The 17285-nt window shown below is 36.6% G+C and overlaps 2 protein-coding genes across 5 annotated transcripts in view; both read left to right on the forward strand.

Moving 5' to 3' along the window:
• The window catches only part of TfAP-2 (transcription factor AP-2), a 68849-nt gene extending 52497 nt beyond the window's left edge, over positions 1–16352 (forward strand). For 2 of the 4 annotated variants that reach the window (XM_088039344.1, XM_088039335.1), the window contains 3 exons: positions 13125–13436; positions 15012–15210; positions 15377–16352. In XM_088039344.1, coding sequence (XP_087895470.1) covers positions 13125–13436; positions 15012–15210; positions 15377–16113 — 1248 coding nt within the window. In that variant the 3' untranslated portion in view covers positions 16114–16352. Of the gene's footprint in view, positions 1–906; positions 1252–13124; positions 13437–15011; positions 15211–15376 lie in introns of those variants that run through there. The other 2 variants (XM_088039318.1, XM_088039327.1) reach the window with 2 other exon arrangements.
• A 299-nt stretch (positions 16353–16651) lies between these two features.
• On the forward strand, positions 16652–17256 carry LOC148181477 (peptidyl-prolyl cis-trans isomerase NIMA-interacting 4). The gene is made up of 2 exons (XM_088032097.1): positions 16652–16718; positions 16773–17256. Exon 2 carries the CDS (start codon positions 16774–16776, stop codon positions 17158–17160), a length of 387 nt encoding a protein of 128 aa, XP_087888223.1. The 5' UTR covers positions 16652–16718; position 16773; the 3' UTR covers positions 17161–17256.
• The last annotated feature ends 29 nt before the right edge of the window (positions 17257–17285 follow it).

Here is a 17285-nt window from a genome sequence, read left to right on the forward strand (position 1 = left end):
CAAAGCGTTTATTATTATGCAAATTTGAAATGTGCAGGTGCGTTCTCATTTGTGGAGAAATCGAAAAATCGTGTCATTTAAGGGGATTTGATTAAGAGTTAATAAATTATTACCACTTAGAGAATTATAAGAAATTGTTGAATATGTTCAAGGTGAGTAAAAAAAATATTTTTTCCGATTTTAAACAACAAAAAACATTCTTAAAAGAGTTGATGCTAAAAATAGATTTAAATGCAACAACAATATTTATATTAATATTCAACTGACATTTTTTCTCTAAACGTTTAATAGATAACTATTTATTAAGAAAAAATGAATATAATTAAAAAATATCGGATTACGTAGTAATAGCAATTTTAAATATCCAAAAAGCTTTAGACGTTTTAAAAAAGCTCATTATAGTCATGACATTTTAAGTAACACGCGGAAGAGTGTCACTTTAACGTTCCATCTGTTACAAAGTTATGGCTATTTTATTATATTTGATACAGATTTTACTGTGGTAATATAAAACCTTATCCTTCTGGTGCGTGAAGTTCTTCTCGATATAAAATTCTCAACAAAGTCTTGAAAGATAATTTTTCGCAAGTTGAACAAACAGCTCGAAGAAGTCTTGAATGGTTCTCCAAACGTGATGAAATAAATCCACATCATCCCAGATGCTACTTATCTCTATCTCAATTTAAGTAAACTTAACCTCTATCAAATCGATTTGTGCATCAGTTATCTCAACTATCATGATTTCACACCCGCCCTTGGATCAACACCACATGCTTTCATCCCGGAGTAATTTTCAATCATACCAGCCATAGATTATATAACAAGTTGGCCGAGAATTGAACAGGTATCTGCGGAGGCGGGGAGTCCGGGGCTCCCGCTCTCCCCTTCCTACCTGCGATGGTCACTTGCTCGCGGCACTGCAAACGTCAGTTGCCCCAAGCTTTCTTACTAGTCAAGTTCTTGCCATAAGATGTGCCCGATTTAGTGCGCGTTGAATTTTTTTGGAATTTGCGAAAAATGGACAACAACCCTGACTCGCCGGATTCGCTGGCGAGCGACCAGCTGACGGTGGACCTCCTAAGTCCGCGATCGAAGAGGCGGAGAGTCATCAACGACATCGACGTCGATAGAAGAGACGGCACTCCCGATCTTACCAAGAATAACAACAACGATGTCGGATTCGTGTTGATGGACAACGAACACCACGAGAATGGCGCTGAAGACGACGACGAAGTACGTATCAATTTGCAGGTGGGACCTTGAAATTCCACGGGAAAGGCTTGGCAACGTCGCATACCCCGCGGGAGGGTTTCCTAGTTAACCTGGGGCGCCTACCTGCGCGGGTTCCTGTCGCGACCGAACGTTCAAGTCTCCGGTTTCTGTTTACGATTTGCCGCTTTTTCGAGATGTTGATGCAAAAATTGAATTGAACATGAAAGTGGATCTTTAGAGAGATGCGGAATTATCACGTGAATGGCGCGTTTTATGTTGCCAACAGCTCAGGCTGATGAAATTTCCTGTTTTGACTCGTAACAGGTGCTTTGATTAGCTCGGAGAGGAAAGAATTCCCATTACACGCGCCAAAACAAGAGGAAACTAAAGCAAGGCTTAGAAATGCGTGCTTCGCAATTAGCACCAATTTAGGAGCGACAAAATTTCTTCAGGTGTTCCGTGGGACCCTAAAAAGAGTCAAAATAATCCAAATTACACATCACGCCCTTCAAATTCGACCCTTTTTACGTGTCTTTCTTCATGTCTTGCGGTCTGTAATTTCGGGATGGGGCGGAAATGGCAAAGTTTCAAACGTGTTTCTCCACTTTTCCAACCAGGTAGACAAGCATAAAATTTTATGCCGTTATTACGCTGTAAAGTCAGGTAAAATTGATGCTGTTATCTGGGATTACCGACGCCCAAGCTTAAAAGACAATTCTTTACCGAATACCTGCTTCACTGTCAACGTACCCATGTTATTGAGGCTGTTTATTTATGCATATAAAGCGGCCCCAGACTTTCTTTAATTGCTGGATTTAGTCGACCCAGGAAAATTTCGTGGAATTTATCACTCCTCTTGGGCGGTTTCTCTACAAAATCATAAATACTTGATTTATCTGATTTTGACATGGTGTCATAAAGTGCGTTTTTTGAGACGAAAAATTTACGGTTAGGTTGCCATAAATAGCCGCTTTAGGTAGATGACTCGCCAAAGATAAAATTATTGAATATCAGAAATTTCTTTGTGGTAACGTTTAACGCGCAGAAATAATAATGATGTCGATGATTTTTTTCATTTTAGCTGTAATAAATCTTTTTTTTCTTCCAAGAATACTTATTAGCAACAATTATCTGAAGGAGAAAAATTTTGTTTACCTGGCGTACCCTTGATCATTGTGAGTCACATTCAAATCCCGCCATTTTTTAAAAGAAGCGAACTTTGGAATCTCGTACCATAATAAAGTCATCAACTGAAAAACTTATTTCCTATTAGGTACGTGAATAAATTACTGCTGATTTCTCATTTTACACCAAGAATGACTGGTTACTGTATAATTGGTTTTCTGAGCATGTCAATGACAGCAATTACCGATTTTTTCATTTTATTGACATTATAATACGGAGAATATGACGGTTACTTCGCAAAGTAAATATGATCTAGCAGGTTTTATGAATTAAACCAATATTTACCTTTGTCACTTCTTGAGAACAAAGATCACCACACGTTTAGTGGAACACTTCCGGGTGTATTATAAACTGTCGGTGTCGGGTTACTAAATAAATGGAAACTTAAATTTGAAGAATAATAAGAGCCTAATTTGCACGGAGGTGAGAAAAATTTTGAGCTTAATTTTCTATTATTTTTGCAATTATAATTACAATTTGTGTAAGTAAGATGACATATCGTCATCGTTATCTTCCTATTCAAATTACGTCAATCCAGCGGTTGTAACGAGCTTTTAATTACTCGCATTTAGATACACAAATCAGATTTACAACCACTAAACCTCGCCACTTGCCAAGGTTGGTAAAACTTTTACAAAAATTTCCTGTTTGTCGCGTCCAGCTTAATTAAAACATTAATTTATAACCATCGAAATAATCTCATTCGCTTGACTATATTCGAGGTAAAAACTCGAAATTTAGAAAGTTTTATTACGGAGTACGTCGGACCATTTCGGATGCTGTCAAAGCACCAACAAAAGAACTGATTAACTTTTTTTACCTAACATGATTAGTACCTACGGAGAAAATTAGGTGTGAACTATATAGGTAATTTTTAGACTAACGTGATTAATATCTTTTGTAACTGTAAAATCTATTTCATTTAATAGGTTTCCATGTACGGAAATTCAAATGAGGTAACCATGTGGTTACATTTATCTTAAAATTAATTTCGACGAATTACTAGTTCCTGTGGTCATTAATAAGGTTTGACAAAGTGGCACGCAATTAAGGGGTTTTAGAAAATTTAATTATGGCGGCGCTGCGGTTCTAGATGGAGAAATGGTCAAAAAGTCCATCTGAGATGATCTGAAAGATGCGAACATCTGTGAAGACGCTGTAAAAGCCATCGTCACTTCAAGATTTGATAAGACGATCTCTAGGTGTCTCCAACGGTTATTTTACGGACGAAAAATGCCATACTCTGCTCAGTCGGCACTTTAGAAGTTATAATTTACCACCTATCTTCTTATAGCTTACTACAAACGGACACCTACACTACTATTAACACATAACTGTATTATCAATCTCCTCTAATCCCACTTTATTATCCCGAGTTTAACACCGCTCGTCCATCAAACCCCATCCACGCACTTTCCTCCTAATAAAATTTGACGATGGTTTGATTAGTCCGAAACGTTTCTGGCCAATTTCCTCGGTGTGAATGAATAACGGCGTCTGGTAGCAAATGCATGGTAGCAGGAGAGCAAGGGTTACCCGGAAGGCAGTATGCGGAGCACACGCCTCACGCATCGCCTGAAGCTGTTACTTAGGCACATCCTTGCAGCACTGCCCAGTCATCAGCCGCACGAGAACAGCTACCGGCAATGAATACACCCCTGAGAGCCCCAAGGCATATTTATAAAATGAAGCAATCAACGGTTCTGCAACAACACGAACTTCCGAACTTGTATTGGTAAATTGTAAGCGAATGTATGTTTCCGGTTTTTGTACAAATGAGTTGGGTGGATTCTTGCGGATTGTGTGGTTTCTATGGTATTTACGAGGAATGTGTCTAAAGGTCGATTTACACGGATTACTAATCGTGAGACAGTTTACTGTTACATGGGGTCATTGTGTGTCAAAGAGTTGGAGATGCCAATTTTAATAATGGTGGTGCAGAACTTTGATGTATGGAGATAGTGAGATTTTTGTTACGGTACAAAGCCTCGATGAAGACGAAAACGATTTATTGAGAAGAATGAACACTGACATCAATTTTTCAAACACAGGAAACCACATTTTATAGTCCTGGCTTTCGCAAAATTCATGGATATAAAATTCAAATAAAAGTTTTCTCTCTTCTTAACTTTTTTTTTCATGTACCGTTTTATGATCGTAAACGCAGCAAATACTTCTCTTGATTTATCTACCAGTTTATTTTATTTTTGTTGAAATTCACTTTTTCCGTGCCTAAGACATAATTCTCGTTCTGATGGAGGTTAGTGGTTTCAATGTGAAAAGTGCGGTTTCTGGACATTTTACTTATCACAGTCAAATGGATGGAAAGTCTTTAGTTGATTTGCATTTGGCATGCACTCGAGATCGAGTATGTGCCAATGTGATTCACAGTAGAGGCTCGTTGCTCTAGTTCCAATATCTTCCACATACCGCTCAGTGATTTTTGTTTCCAGATCGCTTTTTTGGAATTTTTGAAAAATTTTGAATGGCTGAGCAAAATCGTTTTCTTATTTCACTCGCAAAAATGTATTTTGTTCGTACCGTTCAGGGATTTTCATTTTTTTAAGATAGATGTTTTTACCATTTTTTTTAAATTTTGAATGTAAAAATCATCGTTTCAATTCTGTCGTGATCAAAGTACAGTAATTATGTTTCTTTCCTCGATAAATCCTTGAAATAATTACGTATTTTTGAATATTAAAATTTCCATATTGGTATTTATTCCGGATTAGCATAATTTATTATAGTGCGAATGATTTATGGCACAGACACGATCTTTACCTTTATTTTTAACGAAAAAATCAAAGTAGATCCTCTGCGATAAGAATAACAAGGAAAAATTCGTAATTCTCTTAACATTATGAATCGTGGTAAGAGGATGACGGTAATAGCCAATTAAAGTGAGTGTTTTTGGTCATTTTGCAAGATTGTGCTAAATCGTCTTGTGTTATTTTTCCAATTTTTCCCCAAGCCCGTACGCTACTGTGCACGTTATTCAAACACGAACCGCTCCCGGCAGCAACAAATTGTTGCCGCAACCGAAGCCTTCTTCCTGTCGGCGCTAAGACACCGCAAAACCAAGCTCATTAGAATCGAAGATTTTCCGTTTGAAACATGGTGTGTGAGTTCGCTTTGTGCCAAGTGGGGACACACAACGTGAGAGTCTTTTGGTGAAGGGGGGACTCGAAGATCAGGGCGTGCACTTGCCTGACGGCATTCCACTCTGCTCGAGGCGACCTGCCTCCAGTCTTGGCCTCTTGGTCCCCCCTTTGGCAGTGGCGACTCGTAAATTCGTTTCGTTCCGGAATCTGAAATTATGGATGACGATGTGACTGTTGCTTGAACACCTACACGTTCGAAATGTTTACTGGCTTTTATTGGTTTGAGTTATGTTTCCATTATGCCAGAATGGGATAAATGCGTTAATGGTGATACAGTTTTCTCGGTGCCATTGGCCAATGCAATTTATACACGCGGAATTGGAAGATTGAATTCAGTAAACAAACAGTTATTCTGCAGATTGAATGCGACCATGTGGGTACTTTTCATGGGTGGTTTTATGGGACGTTGCGATAATGGGGAATGGAGCTAGAATGAAAATAACTTATTTAAATTCAGACGATTTTTTTTATGTTATGGTATTCTTTCCACATGCAAATTAAAGGCACATGTTTACACATTCGCCGTGGATGAATAAATCTAACTAAATCCAAACTTTTCGGTTTTGGTCCTAAACAATCAGCGCATATAACATCTCCAAAACTGATCTACTGGTTTGAATGTAATAAATGCGTTCAAAAATTTTTGTGGCCCCTATCACATTTCTCCATACTGGTAGCCCTGGCTATCGAGACATGACATTTCAAATCTGTCACGAAGATGGCATTTTTCCATATCACTTAATGTGTAACCTTAATCTGTCAACGTAGTGAAGTAACAGGTAGAGCCACCAACCGATTTCAAATTCCTGAGTTTCAAACCGAGATTGAACTTGCGAAATGAATGCATCTCGCAATTAGATGTAATAACTAATTACATAAAACAAGTTAAAAAAGTAAATATTATCCAAATCCTATCTCGCTTCATATCCAATCCTTCCAGAGCTCATTTAATTGGATAAAATGATTGATGGCATTTAAAATACTAATAATGTTTCATTGTTATTCTCGTTCTTCGTGCTCGGGCGAGGTACCTCATGCTACGCAGTTATTACACTTTTTGCGTTGGAAAAACTTTACCCAACTTGACCTATCTATCCTGACGCAAACAATTCTCGGAATTACGAAATTTCAATCAAATACCTTCATTTTTTCGAATGAATTCGCACGAAAGCATTTCTTTCGGTTCCGGTCGATTGGAGCGCATCTTGTCATTGTTGCCACCAACGTAGTCCCGAATTGGATGTAACCCCGTTCACAATCAACAGGTTAATGGAGAAACCGTAAAAAAAAACAGATTAGATGCTAAGAAACAATTCGAAAGCATTAGATCATCGTCAAGGAAATTATAGAGTTCAGATGTGTGCAATTTCAATCTGGAAGAACGAAACTTTGAGTTTGCTTTACGTTCTAATAACAGGTGCCGGTCAAGGTAGGGCACGTGAGGCCACAACACGTGTGGCCCCCCGGTTATAGCCCTAATATACTTCGAAAAGTGGGGGCTAACAACTAGATTGCATCTTTGACTGATTGGGATGAATAATGCGCTCGAACAAACTGAGAAGTTGCCAACGATGATATTAGACTATAAAAAATAGACGCTTGATTGCCTCGATATGAGTTCTATCACACATTAATTTGATAGATACGAGGATCTACCATCATTAATTATTATTGTTACATTTTAATAAATTATTGATGGAGCATGACTTAAGGTTTGTCCACTGTGCCGCCACTGCGGTGATTGGTTTAGAGATTTTTTTTAATCTAAAATGTAAATCTTGAAGGAGTAGAACAATGTTTTTAGTTTGGGTAACTTGGACATAATCAATTAGCTTGTCAGATAGGACAGTTTAATCGATTTACCGTTCGGCGGTTTATGAGGAAAAGAACTCTTGGCGGCGGCTACTGAGAAAAATAATTGTTCGAATGATTTATTACAAAATTTAAATAACGTGGTGAAGTACAGATGATGGCATTGCAAGAATTTATGTTGTATTAAAATCATTTTTGTAGAATGAGTCATTAAATTGTCATCGATGGGAATTAGAAACTGGTCGTAAAATTTTAATTTGCGCATAATTGTTGCCGTTTCAGGGATGCAAAATGCAAATGAAAAAATTACAAGAATCTTTACGACAAAAATTGGATTTCTGGTGCCCGCGCCAAGAATTTCAGGAATTCTAATGAAGTTCGGATATTCCTAGAAGATATAATCTCAACCTTCTAAATCAACGTATTCTTACGAAATTTGGATATTCTCAAGTTCTGATTTATTTCTTTACGTTGTTTTGCCTCGAATTTTGTCACAATTTACCGTAAGTTGTGTTGATTAATTCAACATATTTCGACGACAAATTAATCTTAGGTGAGACTTTTATGCTTAGTGGTTTCAATGTGATAAGTGCGGACGTCACAAAATGTGCAAACATTGGTGGTAAAAATTAGATTAATTTATAAGATTGTAGTCGCCCGTTATTAGACTAGTTAGACTATTCAGATCTTTCGGATTTACCTGATTTTGCGTACCTGAAATGGTCGAGAAAAACGCCAAAAAGTGCTGGCACGCCCGAAGGCCGTGCCTTCGTAGTTTCCATCAATTCCTGTGGTTTTATAGGCTCAATTTTTAAGACTTCCAGTACCGTTCCTTTTCAATTACTCTCTGCAGTTTTAAGGGAGAAATTAAGAAGCTATTTATTTTTTGCACAAAATTCTGCTTTTCCATGTCCGTTAGCTTTTGAATTTATCGTGCTAAAGCTTCTTTTACGACACATTGTCTTAATACATTGTTCATTTAGTTAACAGTTTACCGGTATAAATTTATCGTTGAAAAACCTGTCAGCGTAAGTATAACTATTTAAGATAATAACTAAATGATGAAGTACCAAACATTAAAAGAATCTAAAATCGTGTTTGTCTACATTTAGAAAATTAATAGAAAGTTGTCGGGAAATTTTCCGGATTCTTGATCGCGTTAATTGTTTTTAAAGCACAATCGCTACGAGTGATTAGCTTATCTTTAGGAGGATCGTGGAACAAAATTGGTCATTTACCACGTCAATCGTGTGGTTTTCCAAAAGTGAAAACAATAATTTTGGTTTAAAATCTTTTAATTGATCGTGTGATAAGTGAAATTTCATAATTTTATGAAGTTGCAGCTACTAATTATGAAGTGAAAGCTTCGGAAATCGAAGACTGAAAAAAGGTAATTAGTACAAAACGTCGCAACGAAGAGGTGTTGTAAAAATTTTTTTTAGAGACTACATGTACAGTTACATTGTAACAACAATGTTGCGGGTAAAAAACATTCAATAAAACATTAAAATTTATTGCTAGATCTGGCGTTTCAGTGCGAAGGATGATGCAGTTAAAATGGAAATTTACACCACAACAAAGATTTTAATTATATCGTGAAACAAGGAGCGAGGAAAAATAAATATTTGAGTCATTAATTAGGAGATATTTATTTTTAGCCAATTATTTACTGTTTATCTAACTGTTAAACTATACCAGTTACAGCAAGTATTTTAACACAAACGTCGATTTTTCGAAGCGGTTTTATTTACATAATATTTTAATTGTTCACCTACACATCATGTTGTAGCAGATTAATGATCGAAACTTGATTCATCATAAAAGTTATGTCCGGTGCTACAACTTTTATGATTGCCATAAGAGGATGGAAAAAACTTTCGCGGTAAAAATTAATTCAGTATGATTAAGCACATAGTTGTTCTAAAGCGACACCTGAAGAGATTGTTTCAGTTTGGTTTTAACGGTACCGAAGATATATCTGAAGAATTAATAACGCAAACAGCAATTAAAGTAGACGAATTTGACCATTACGAACAGCACCGGAAGCGTTTAAAACGTGATCTGAGATAAATTTGTGCCGTCATTTATAAATTAATTATCGTGAAACATGAAATATAGCTTTGTACACAGTCTGGCCAATAAATCTGCGCGTAAAAATGTTTGGAGTTGTGATTGCGGATCCCCTCCAAATATTGTAATTAAGCGGAAAAAGCTTTTTAGCCTGCAACCAATGGCAATAAAACGGAAATAACTTATTACAAACGGCGACTTGCCCACCTTACCGTAATTGCTAGAATGCGCACGCAATATTTTCACTGTCTCTACAAAATCAGATAAGGAAACTATGTTATAACTGTAATTAAATACGAATATGTTATGTTTTCATTCTTGTAAACTTGAAGGCTTTTTAATTAGGGTTTGCTTGTTCATGCTAATTGCAACATTCGTAACAACTTAGCGATAATGGATGGAGCTTTTTTGCATATTTTCCTTTCGGATGGGTCCTCCGGTTCTTCGTCGGGGTTCGGTTGAAATCGCGGCCACGTGTTTTCGCCCTGGGGCTGCCCTGCTAGTCACTATAACTCTACACTACTTCGTCACGACACTCCTCTAAGACTTGAGGTGGTGATCCGTTGATTGAGTGACTTCTGTGAGCTTCGTGTTTTGTGTGTGCTCTTCGCCCGTTTTCTAAGTTTGTGATTTTATGTTAAATTATTGATGAACTTTATCGGACAATCTTAATGATATTGGTTAACGTCATGTAGATTTAATCAAGGCCTGAATAACGTGGTAAGTTTTCTTCCTGTGAAAAGCCCAACGTTTAAACCGCCGTTTTATAATTCTATGAATATTTAAAGGTATTTAAAATAAACGTAAAGAATCCCAAGTATGTAGATGAACATCGAAAATAAGACGAGGGAATTGCAACAAAACCCTAAATCTTCGCATTCCAACACGCGGGCAAAATCATCCAGTAGATAAATAACTTTTGCATTGAAAAAACAACGAATTAGTGCGTAGGTCTGCAGAACCGTTGTTGGTTGATTATAGGTATAAATAGTACGTGTTGAAAATTCATACTAGTAATCATTTTTAATAAGATTGGATCCTCTTGTGGAAGCTCCCATTATACTTTTCTCTGACAGATATCTTATTACAAATAATTTTCTTTTATTAGGCTTAGATTTCATTAGACAGCTGTACCTCTTTACGGCAATTTTGTGATTTTTAGAGGCATTGTTGTTGCATATTGTTAGACCATCTGGGGCCCTAGAGCTACAAAAAGCAAAAAATCAAACTCTCTTGCTTTGTTGCTTCGCTTTTTCCTATTTGTTTGGTTATTTGCAAATTTTTACTAAAAATCAATAAGATTCCTGTTCTAATCTTATCAGAGACTGCGATAATGAGATTTTCAGCCCTCAATTGATCAGATTTTTAAGATTATTACAATTGTTTTAGCTTCTTAAATCCGCAAGTTTTCAAATTTTTAAGCTTCTGCGTTTGAGCTTCGAGTAATGTAATTAATTTTTTAAAAACCAAATGTTCAGATTATTTTTATATTCAATGTTCTTCTTCTCGTTCGATTCTCAGATCTACAAAAATCCCAAAAAATTAGACAGCATTTAAACAGAAATTATTTAATTTCTTGGCTCTTTTTAGAAACAAATATTTCCAGAATTTGACTTGCTCATTCTATAAAAATGTAGTTTGGCACAATTATTAGATAGGTTCAAAAGGGTAACCTCCTAAGATTTTATACCTATAGCACCGTAGATAAAGAAATGACACCATTGAAACGTTTTTTTTTTAATTTTTTGGCTTTTCCTAAACACAAAAATTTCTAAAATTTGAGTTGCTCGTTTTATAAACTTGTAATTTGGCAGTTATTAAATAGCGTAGAGCAAGTAACTTCTCAAAATATTATTCTTATAGTACTGTAGATAATGAAATTACAACATTTAACTTATTTTTTTAAATTTTGGCTTTCTCAAAACAAAAATTTTTAAAATTTGACTTACTTGTTCTAAAAGGTTGTAATTTGTTACAGTTAATGAATGGGTTCAAGACCGCAACCTCTCAAAATTTTCTTGATGTAGCACAGCAAATAACGAAATGACAGAATTTAACCTATTTTTCGAATTTCTTGGTTCTTAAAACAAAAATTTTTAAAATTGGATTTGAGCATTCTATAAAAGTGTATTTCGGTACAGTTACTAAGAAGGTCTAAGACAGTGACTTTTCAAAATTTTATTTTTGTAGCAATATAATTAAATGTAGATATTCTAATAACAAAAATTTCAAAAATTTGACTTGCTTCTTTTATAATGTTAAAATTTGATACAGTTATTACATAAGTTGAAGACAGTAACATACCAAAATTTATTTCTATAGCACTATGTATAACGAAATGCCAGCATTACAACGAAAATTTTAAATTTTTTTGCTTTTTCTAAAGACAAAACTTTGAGTTACCCGTTCTATAAAGTTGAAGATTTTTAGGTTTTGCTTAGTTATAGCCTCAGTCTTTAAATCTCTTAATTTTTACGTTTTTTTTAGTTTTAAAATCAAAAATTTATAAATTTAAGGTTTAATTCTTAGGCTCCCAAGTTACTAAGTTTTTGATCTTTAAATTTATTTTAAAAATTTTTTGTTTTTAAATTCGAGACAAGCAAAATACCGATTTCCTAATTTATTAAATTTTTGAAGAATAAATTTAGAAGTTTGCAAGTTTTAAATAAATTTAAAGGCTACATATCTATAAATTGCAAAGCTTTTATAGTTTCTAAAATATCTTTTGAAAAAAATCTTCCACTTCGCTTAATCGTCTGAACAACTTCCAGAAATAGCCACGCACAAGAATGACAAATTCCACGGTCAAGTAAATGTAAAACACAATAAATATAAGACAGTAATTGAAATTTAATTCATTATTCGTTTCATGTTATTGTTTTGTATGATAATCTTCATAAATCAGAGTCCCCATTCTCTTAGAATGGGCATTATTTAAAATTTATATAGATAAATGTTAATAATTTCTTAGAATTGTTTAAATGTAATTAGAATCCCAAGAAAAATCTGTCGGAATTAGAATTCCACTGTGACAAGTTGTGATAGTCATTCAACAATATCTTACAAAAATATTACATTTTGCGCATACAACTTACATTCCAGCTCGTTATAAAACAAACATAATGATCTTGTTTAATATGTAACAGGCAGGTTTATATCAAGTTTACATTTTATTGTGGTTTTGCTTATAATTGCGCCAATTATGATTGTCTTCCCATCTGCCCAAGCAAATTGAAAAACATCATAACAATTTTTTTTGATGGCGGTATAACGAGAGTCACCTGCAGTGGCAAAATAATTATTATAATTTGATACTATCATCTTTAATAAATTATTCATCACCTTCTATATCGACAATGTAAAGCAATATTAAGATGTCATCAATGACGGTGCCAGTGATATACATAATTTTATTTATAAGTGTAGAATTATTTATGCCGTTCAATCGATTGAAAGGAAGTAGTGTAATAATAAATTCTAAGTGTAATAATAGACATAATGCTGTAAGCTAACTATGAATATGAATGAATCAATGAATGGATAATTGGATAAATGGGATATCTATCATAATAGTGAATGGTATTAGGCTTGAAAGTAGGCATAAGAAAGGGCGTCTATTTACGTTAGGAAGATAAAAGATAAACAACACATTTATCTCAAATTAACGTTTTTATTTCTTTCCAGGAGCGGTTGACAGCTGGAGGCCATGGTTCACTAGCTCTTAGCGGAAGTTCGCCGGGTTACGGCGCCGGGGGCTCCGGAGCGCACCATCGCGGCTCCGGGGGTCTTCATCACAGCTCGGCCATGCAACATCAGCTGCCCCAACCCGATTTCCAGCCCCCATACTTTCCACCACCTTTTCATCACCCACCTAGTCCACCCCCTCAACAACATCTAGAATACCTCACTGATCCCTATGGAGGTCTTTCTGGTCTTCACCACTACAACCAACTGGGACTCCGACCTCGAGAAGGCGATCCCAATCACACACATGTGGTAAGTCACTAATTTCTATGTTATGACAGTGTTGCGAAAGACTTTCTGGTGATAAATTGCGATTATTCAAATAAATTTGTCTTGGGAGTTTTGAGGGCATTTGACATGAAATCAGTCGTGGGCGAGTGGATTGTTGCATTGTGTGTTGCTCAACAGTGACAGGATTGAGTGCGTTACCAATCGCATGTATTTTAAGGAATTACCAACGTAAAAGGAATTTAAGACTGAAGCCCTACACTCGAGAAGTGGGTTTCTGGTTCAGCTCTTTTGGACACGAAATCAAGTCCATTCTCAGCCAAACACAATTAACATCATCAAGAGAAGTTTGTCTGCGAAATCGAACCAGACACAAGGAACTAATTTGAGCTCGATTTACTGGAGAAGAATAACATTAATAATTTCGAGGTCCTGATCGTGACGCAAAATTAAAAAAAAAAATAAAAAAAAATAAAGCAAGAGCGTACGCCACTGCAATTTGTTGACTCTCTATGAGATGAGATTGCAGTTTTGGAGCCATTTTTTGTACAACACTTTCTATACATCTTTTCAAAGTAGAATAACCTCTCTTTGTTAAATTTAAATATCCTTGGCTAAGTAATTTCATACAAGTATTTAATTTTTGAACGGAAAAGTTGGTCAGAATGGAAAGAAATTAATCTGATTGAAGGTGGAGTGGCTCCTACTCTTCAGTTGGAAGTCGCATAATTTATCCGCAGGTGGAAGTGTTAATATTTCGCATTTAATGTAAATTCAAACAGCGTGTAATCTGCCAATTTCAAGAATAAATCTCATCTATATTAATCGACACCACTGCACGACCGGCTATAAAACGAAATTTACGACACATTCAAAATCGCTTTTAATTGTGCCATAAACGTTTTTTTAATGTTCCCCACTCATCCTCTCCGAAAAATTATGTAAATTCCATCTCGTTCTTTCGATTTGCCGGCGCGGAAATTGATGATGTTCCAAGAAGCAGGTATTATGCAATTAAAACGGTGGTGATATTACATGACACGAAATAAATTAATGGCATGTAGGTATAAGGAAGAAACACAATATGAGCCCAATTTAGATAACTGTAAACTGCCGAAGAAGAAGAAGTAGTGACGTGGAGGTATTTAATAGAGAGACCTCGTTGCACGCTGAAAGAAATTTAATGATGATGCATGATCTGAAAAATCATCGTCTTCACGAACGCTGAGAGCGGCAGTTGACAAAATATTATTATGACAGGGATCGATTCGAGATGAAGGAGCACAATCCTGACATATTTGCGATGTCTTGACATAGTTGCAACACTGAATACTTGCCGGAGAATGTCAGCTATCCGAGCACCCTTCGATAGCCCCAGCCGACAGATAAGGCGATTTGAATTTCCTATACTCCGGCGCCAAATCGCGCCTTTCGATTCTTCACCCCTCGCATATTTCCCTCTGGAATGCCGGCGGAAGCGTTTTGTACCACTTTTAATTAAATCTTTTAGGTAAAAATGTACAAAAATGCCGAATTTGATGATAAGCAAAGGGTAGTTCTTGCGATTCGGGTTTAATTAATATTTTCTTTTATTTACAGGGTCAGTTGGGCCACGGCGGCAGCTTTCCCTACAGTTCAGCGCCTGGCGGTGGTCGTCCCGATTACTCAGTAACTACCCCGCAGCGGCCCCATGATGACCCCCTGTCGCTGCACCAAGCCCTGGGGCAGGCAGTGGAAGAGGCCCAGGGAGGCATCGACGACAACACAGGATTTATATCCGACTTACCTCTATTAAAAAGTAAGCATTGCAAACCCGGCAATTATTTCGCATTTAGAAAAGCCAATTTAAATTAAAAAGGGTGTCGACTCTATTATTAATGTGACAGATGTAGCCCGCCTTCAAACAACCAAACGAGACCCCTTGTGGCGATTTCTTTTATTTGAGTTCTTTTATTTTGTTGCAGGTATGAAAGGGGGCAAAGACCACGGAGGAGGCGCGATGGTGTCGCCTAGCGATGTCTTTTGTTCGGTTCCGGGGCGTCTCTCCCTCTTGTCCTCAACCTCAAAGTACAAAGTAACAGTAGGCGAAGTACAACGACGTCTGTCGCCTCCAGAGTGCCTCAACGCGTCGCTTCTAGGCGGAGTGCTGAGGAGAGCCAAGAGCAAGAACGGAGGGCGGATTTTACGCGAAAAGTTGGAGAAAATCGGGCTGAATCTCCCGGCAGGAAGAAGAAAAGCCGCCAATGTCACGTTGCTGACTTCGCTGGTGGAAGGCGAAGCCATCCACCTTGCTAGAGACTTCGGCTATGTCTGTGAGACGGAATTCCCAGCGCGCCAAGTGGCTGAGTACCTGTTGCGTCAACACGGGGAAACCCCTCGGAGGAAGGAGCTTCTCCAAGCCACCAAACAGATCACGAAAGAGCTGATGGACCTGCTCAACCAGGACCGGTCGCCATTGTGCAATACTAGGCCTCAGATTCTTCTGGATCCTTCAATACAACGACATTTAACACACTTTTCTTTGATCAGCCACGGGTTTGGAAGTCCGGCCATTGTGGCGGCGCTCACCGCCATTCAGAACTTTTTAAGTGAATCGTTGAAACATTTAGATAAAGTGTTTCCCAACCAAAATACGCAACAAGGACAAGCTATGTTAGTTACTTCGTCTCTAGACAAAGCCAAATTAGAGGACAAGAAGTGACCATTTAATAAACTCTTATGTGTTGTGATCTGAAGATTACGCTACAAATTACGCGATCTCGTGGATATAGCGTCGTCTCCTTTGTTTAAGACTTTGTTATAAGTATTATTGTAATTGTTTTTTATTGTAATTATGCTGATTGATATGAAATATATTTTTTTCAAACAGTGCCAATGCCGACGATGTATTCTATAATACGTATAGAAAATTTGGGTAAAGAATAAATCACAACTCCAAAATTGACTTCTTATTCAACCCACCACCCAACAATTTAAATTAAATTTCTTTACTACATCTTAAGACCAGTTACAAGGAAAAAGCTTAAGTTAAATTAATGTAAACCAAATAAAACTTAACAAAAAGAACTTATTTACCTATGGTGTGGAATATGATCCTCTTTTCAGATTTCAAAAATTTAAATATCTTGAGCGCCATCTATATATGATATTATGCATCTCTACTAAAAAATAGTATGCAGAACTCTACAACTGTGTTTTTACTTTGTTTTTTTGCCATAGAGCTTTTGCCTAACAGATAGCGCCGTCGTCGGCGATAACAACTGTCACTTGTTCGCATAACCTAACATTTTCCCGTGCCTATTTCGAGTAAATAAAAATATTAATTCATTTCTAGTTTAGAATAACAACATATTTTTCTAGAATGCCGCCAAAGGCTGGAAAAGGCGCAGCGAAAGGCGGCGGAAAAGCAGCCAAAGGTGACGATTCTGGCGAAAAATCCAAAGAGAAAAAAGGGGGCACCGCTGTTAAAGTACGGCACATTTTGTGTGAAAAGCAAGGTAAATGTCTTGAAGCTTTAGAGAAGTTGAAAGCTGGGCAAAAGTTTCCTGAGGTGGCAGCTGCATACAGTGAAGATAAAGCGAGACAAGGGGGCGATTTGGGGTGGATGACGAGGGGGTCTATGGTGGGGCCGTTTCAAGACGCTGCATTTGCTTTACCAGTCTCGACAGTGAATAGTCCAGTTTATACAGATCCTCCTGTTAAAACAAAATTTGGATACCATATAATTATGGTTGAAGAGAAGAAGTAATTGCAAGATTGGTGCGTTTATTTTTCTAATTTTTTGTGAATTGTAACAATAGTTAAATAAGTTAAAATTTAATACAAAAAATGTTAATTTTTGAAATTCTTTTATTTGAAATTACAGGTTTCTGT

This window comes from Gnatocerus cornutus, chromosome 1, assembly GCF_029298725.1.
Source record: "Gnatocerus cornutus isolate USDA-ARS CGAHR chromosome 1, icGnaCorn1.1, whole genome shotgun sequence".
Taxonomy (NCBI): Eukaryota; Metazoa; Arthropoda; class Insecta; order Coleoptera; family Tenebrionidae; genus Gnatocerus; species Gnatocerus cornutus.

Bases quoted from the DNA above. Each gene is read 5' to 3' on its own strand.
- LOC148181477 (XM_088032097.1), top strand. From the start codon at position 16,774: ATGCCGCCAAAGGCTGGAAAAGGCGCAGCGAAAGGCGGCGGAAAAGCA.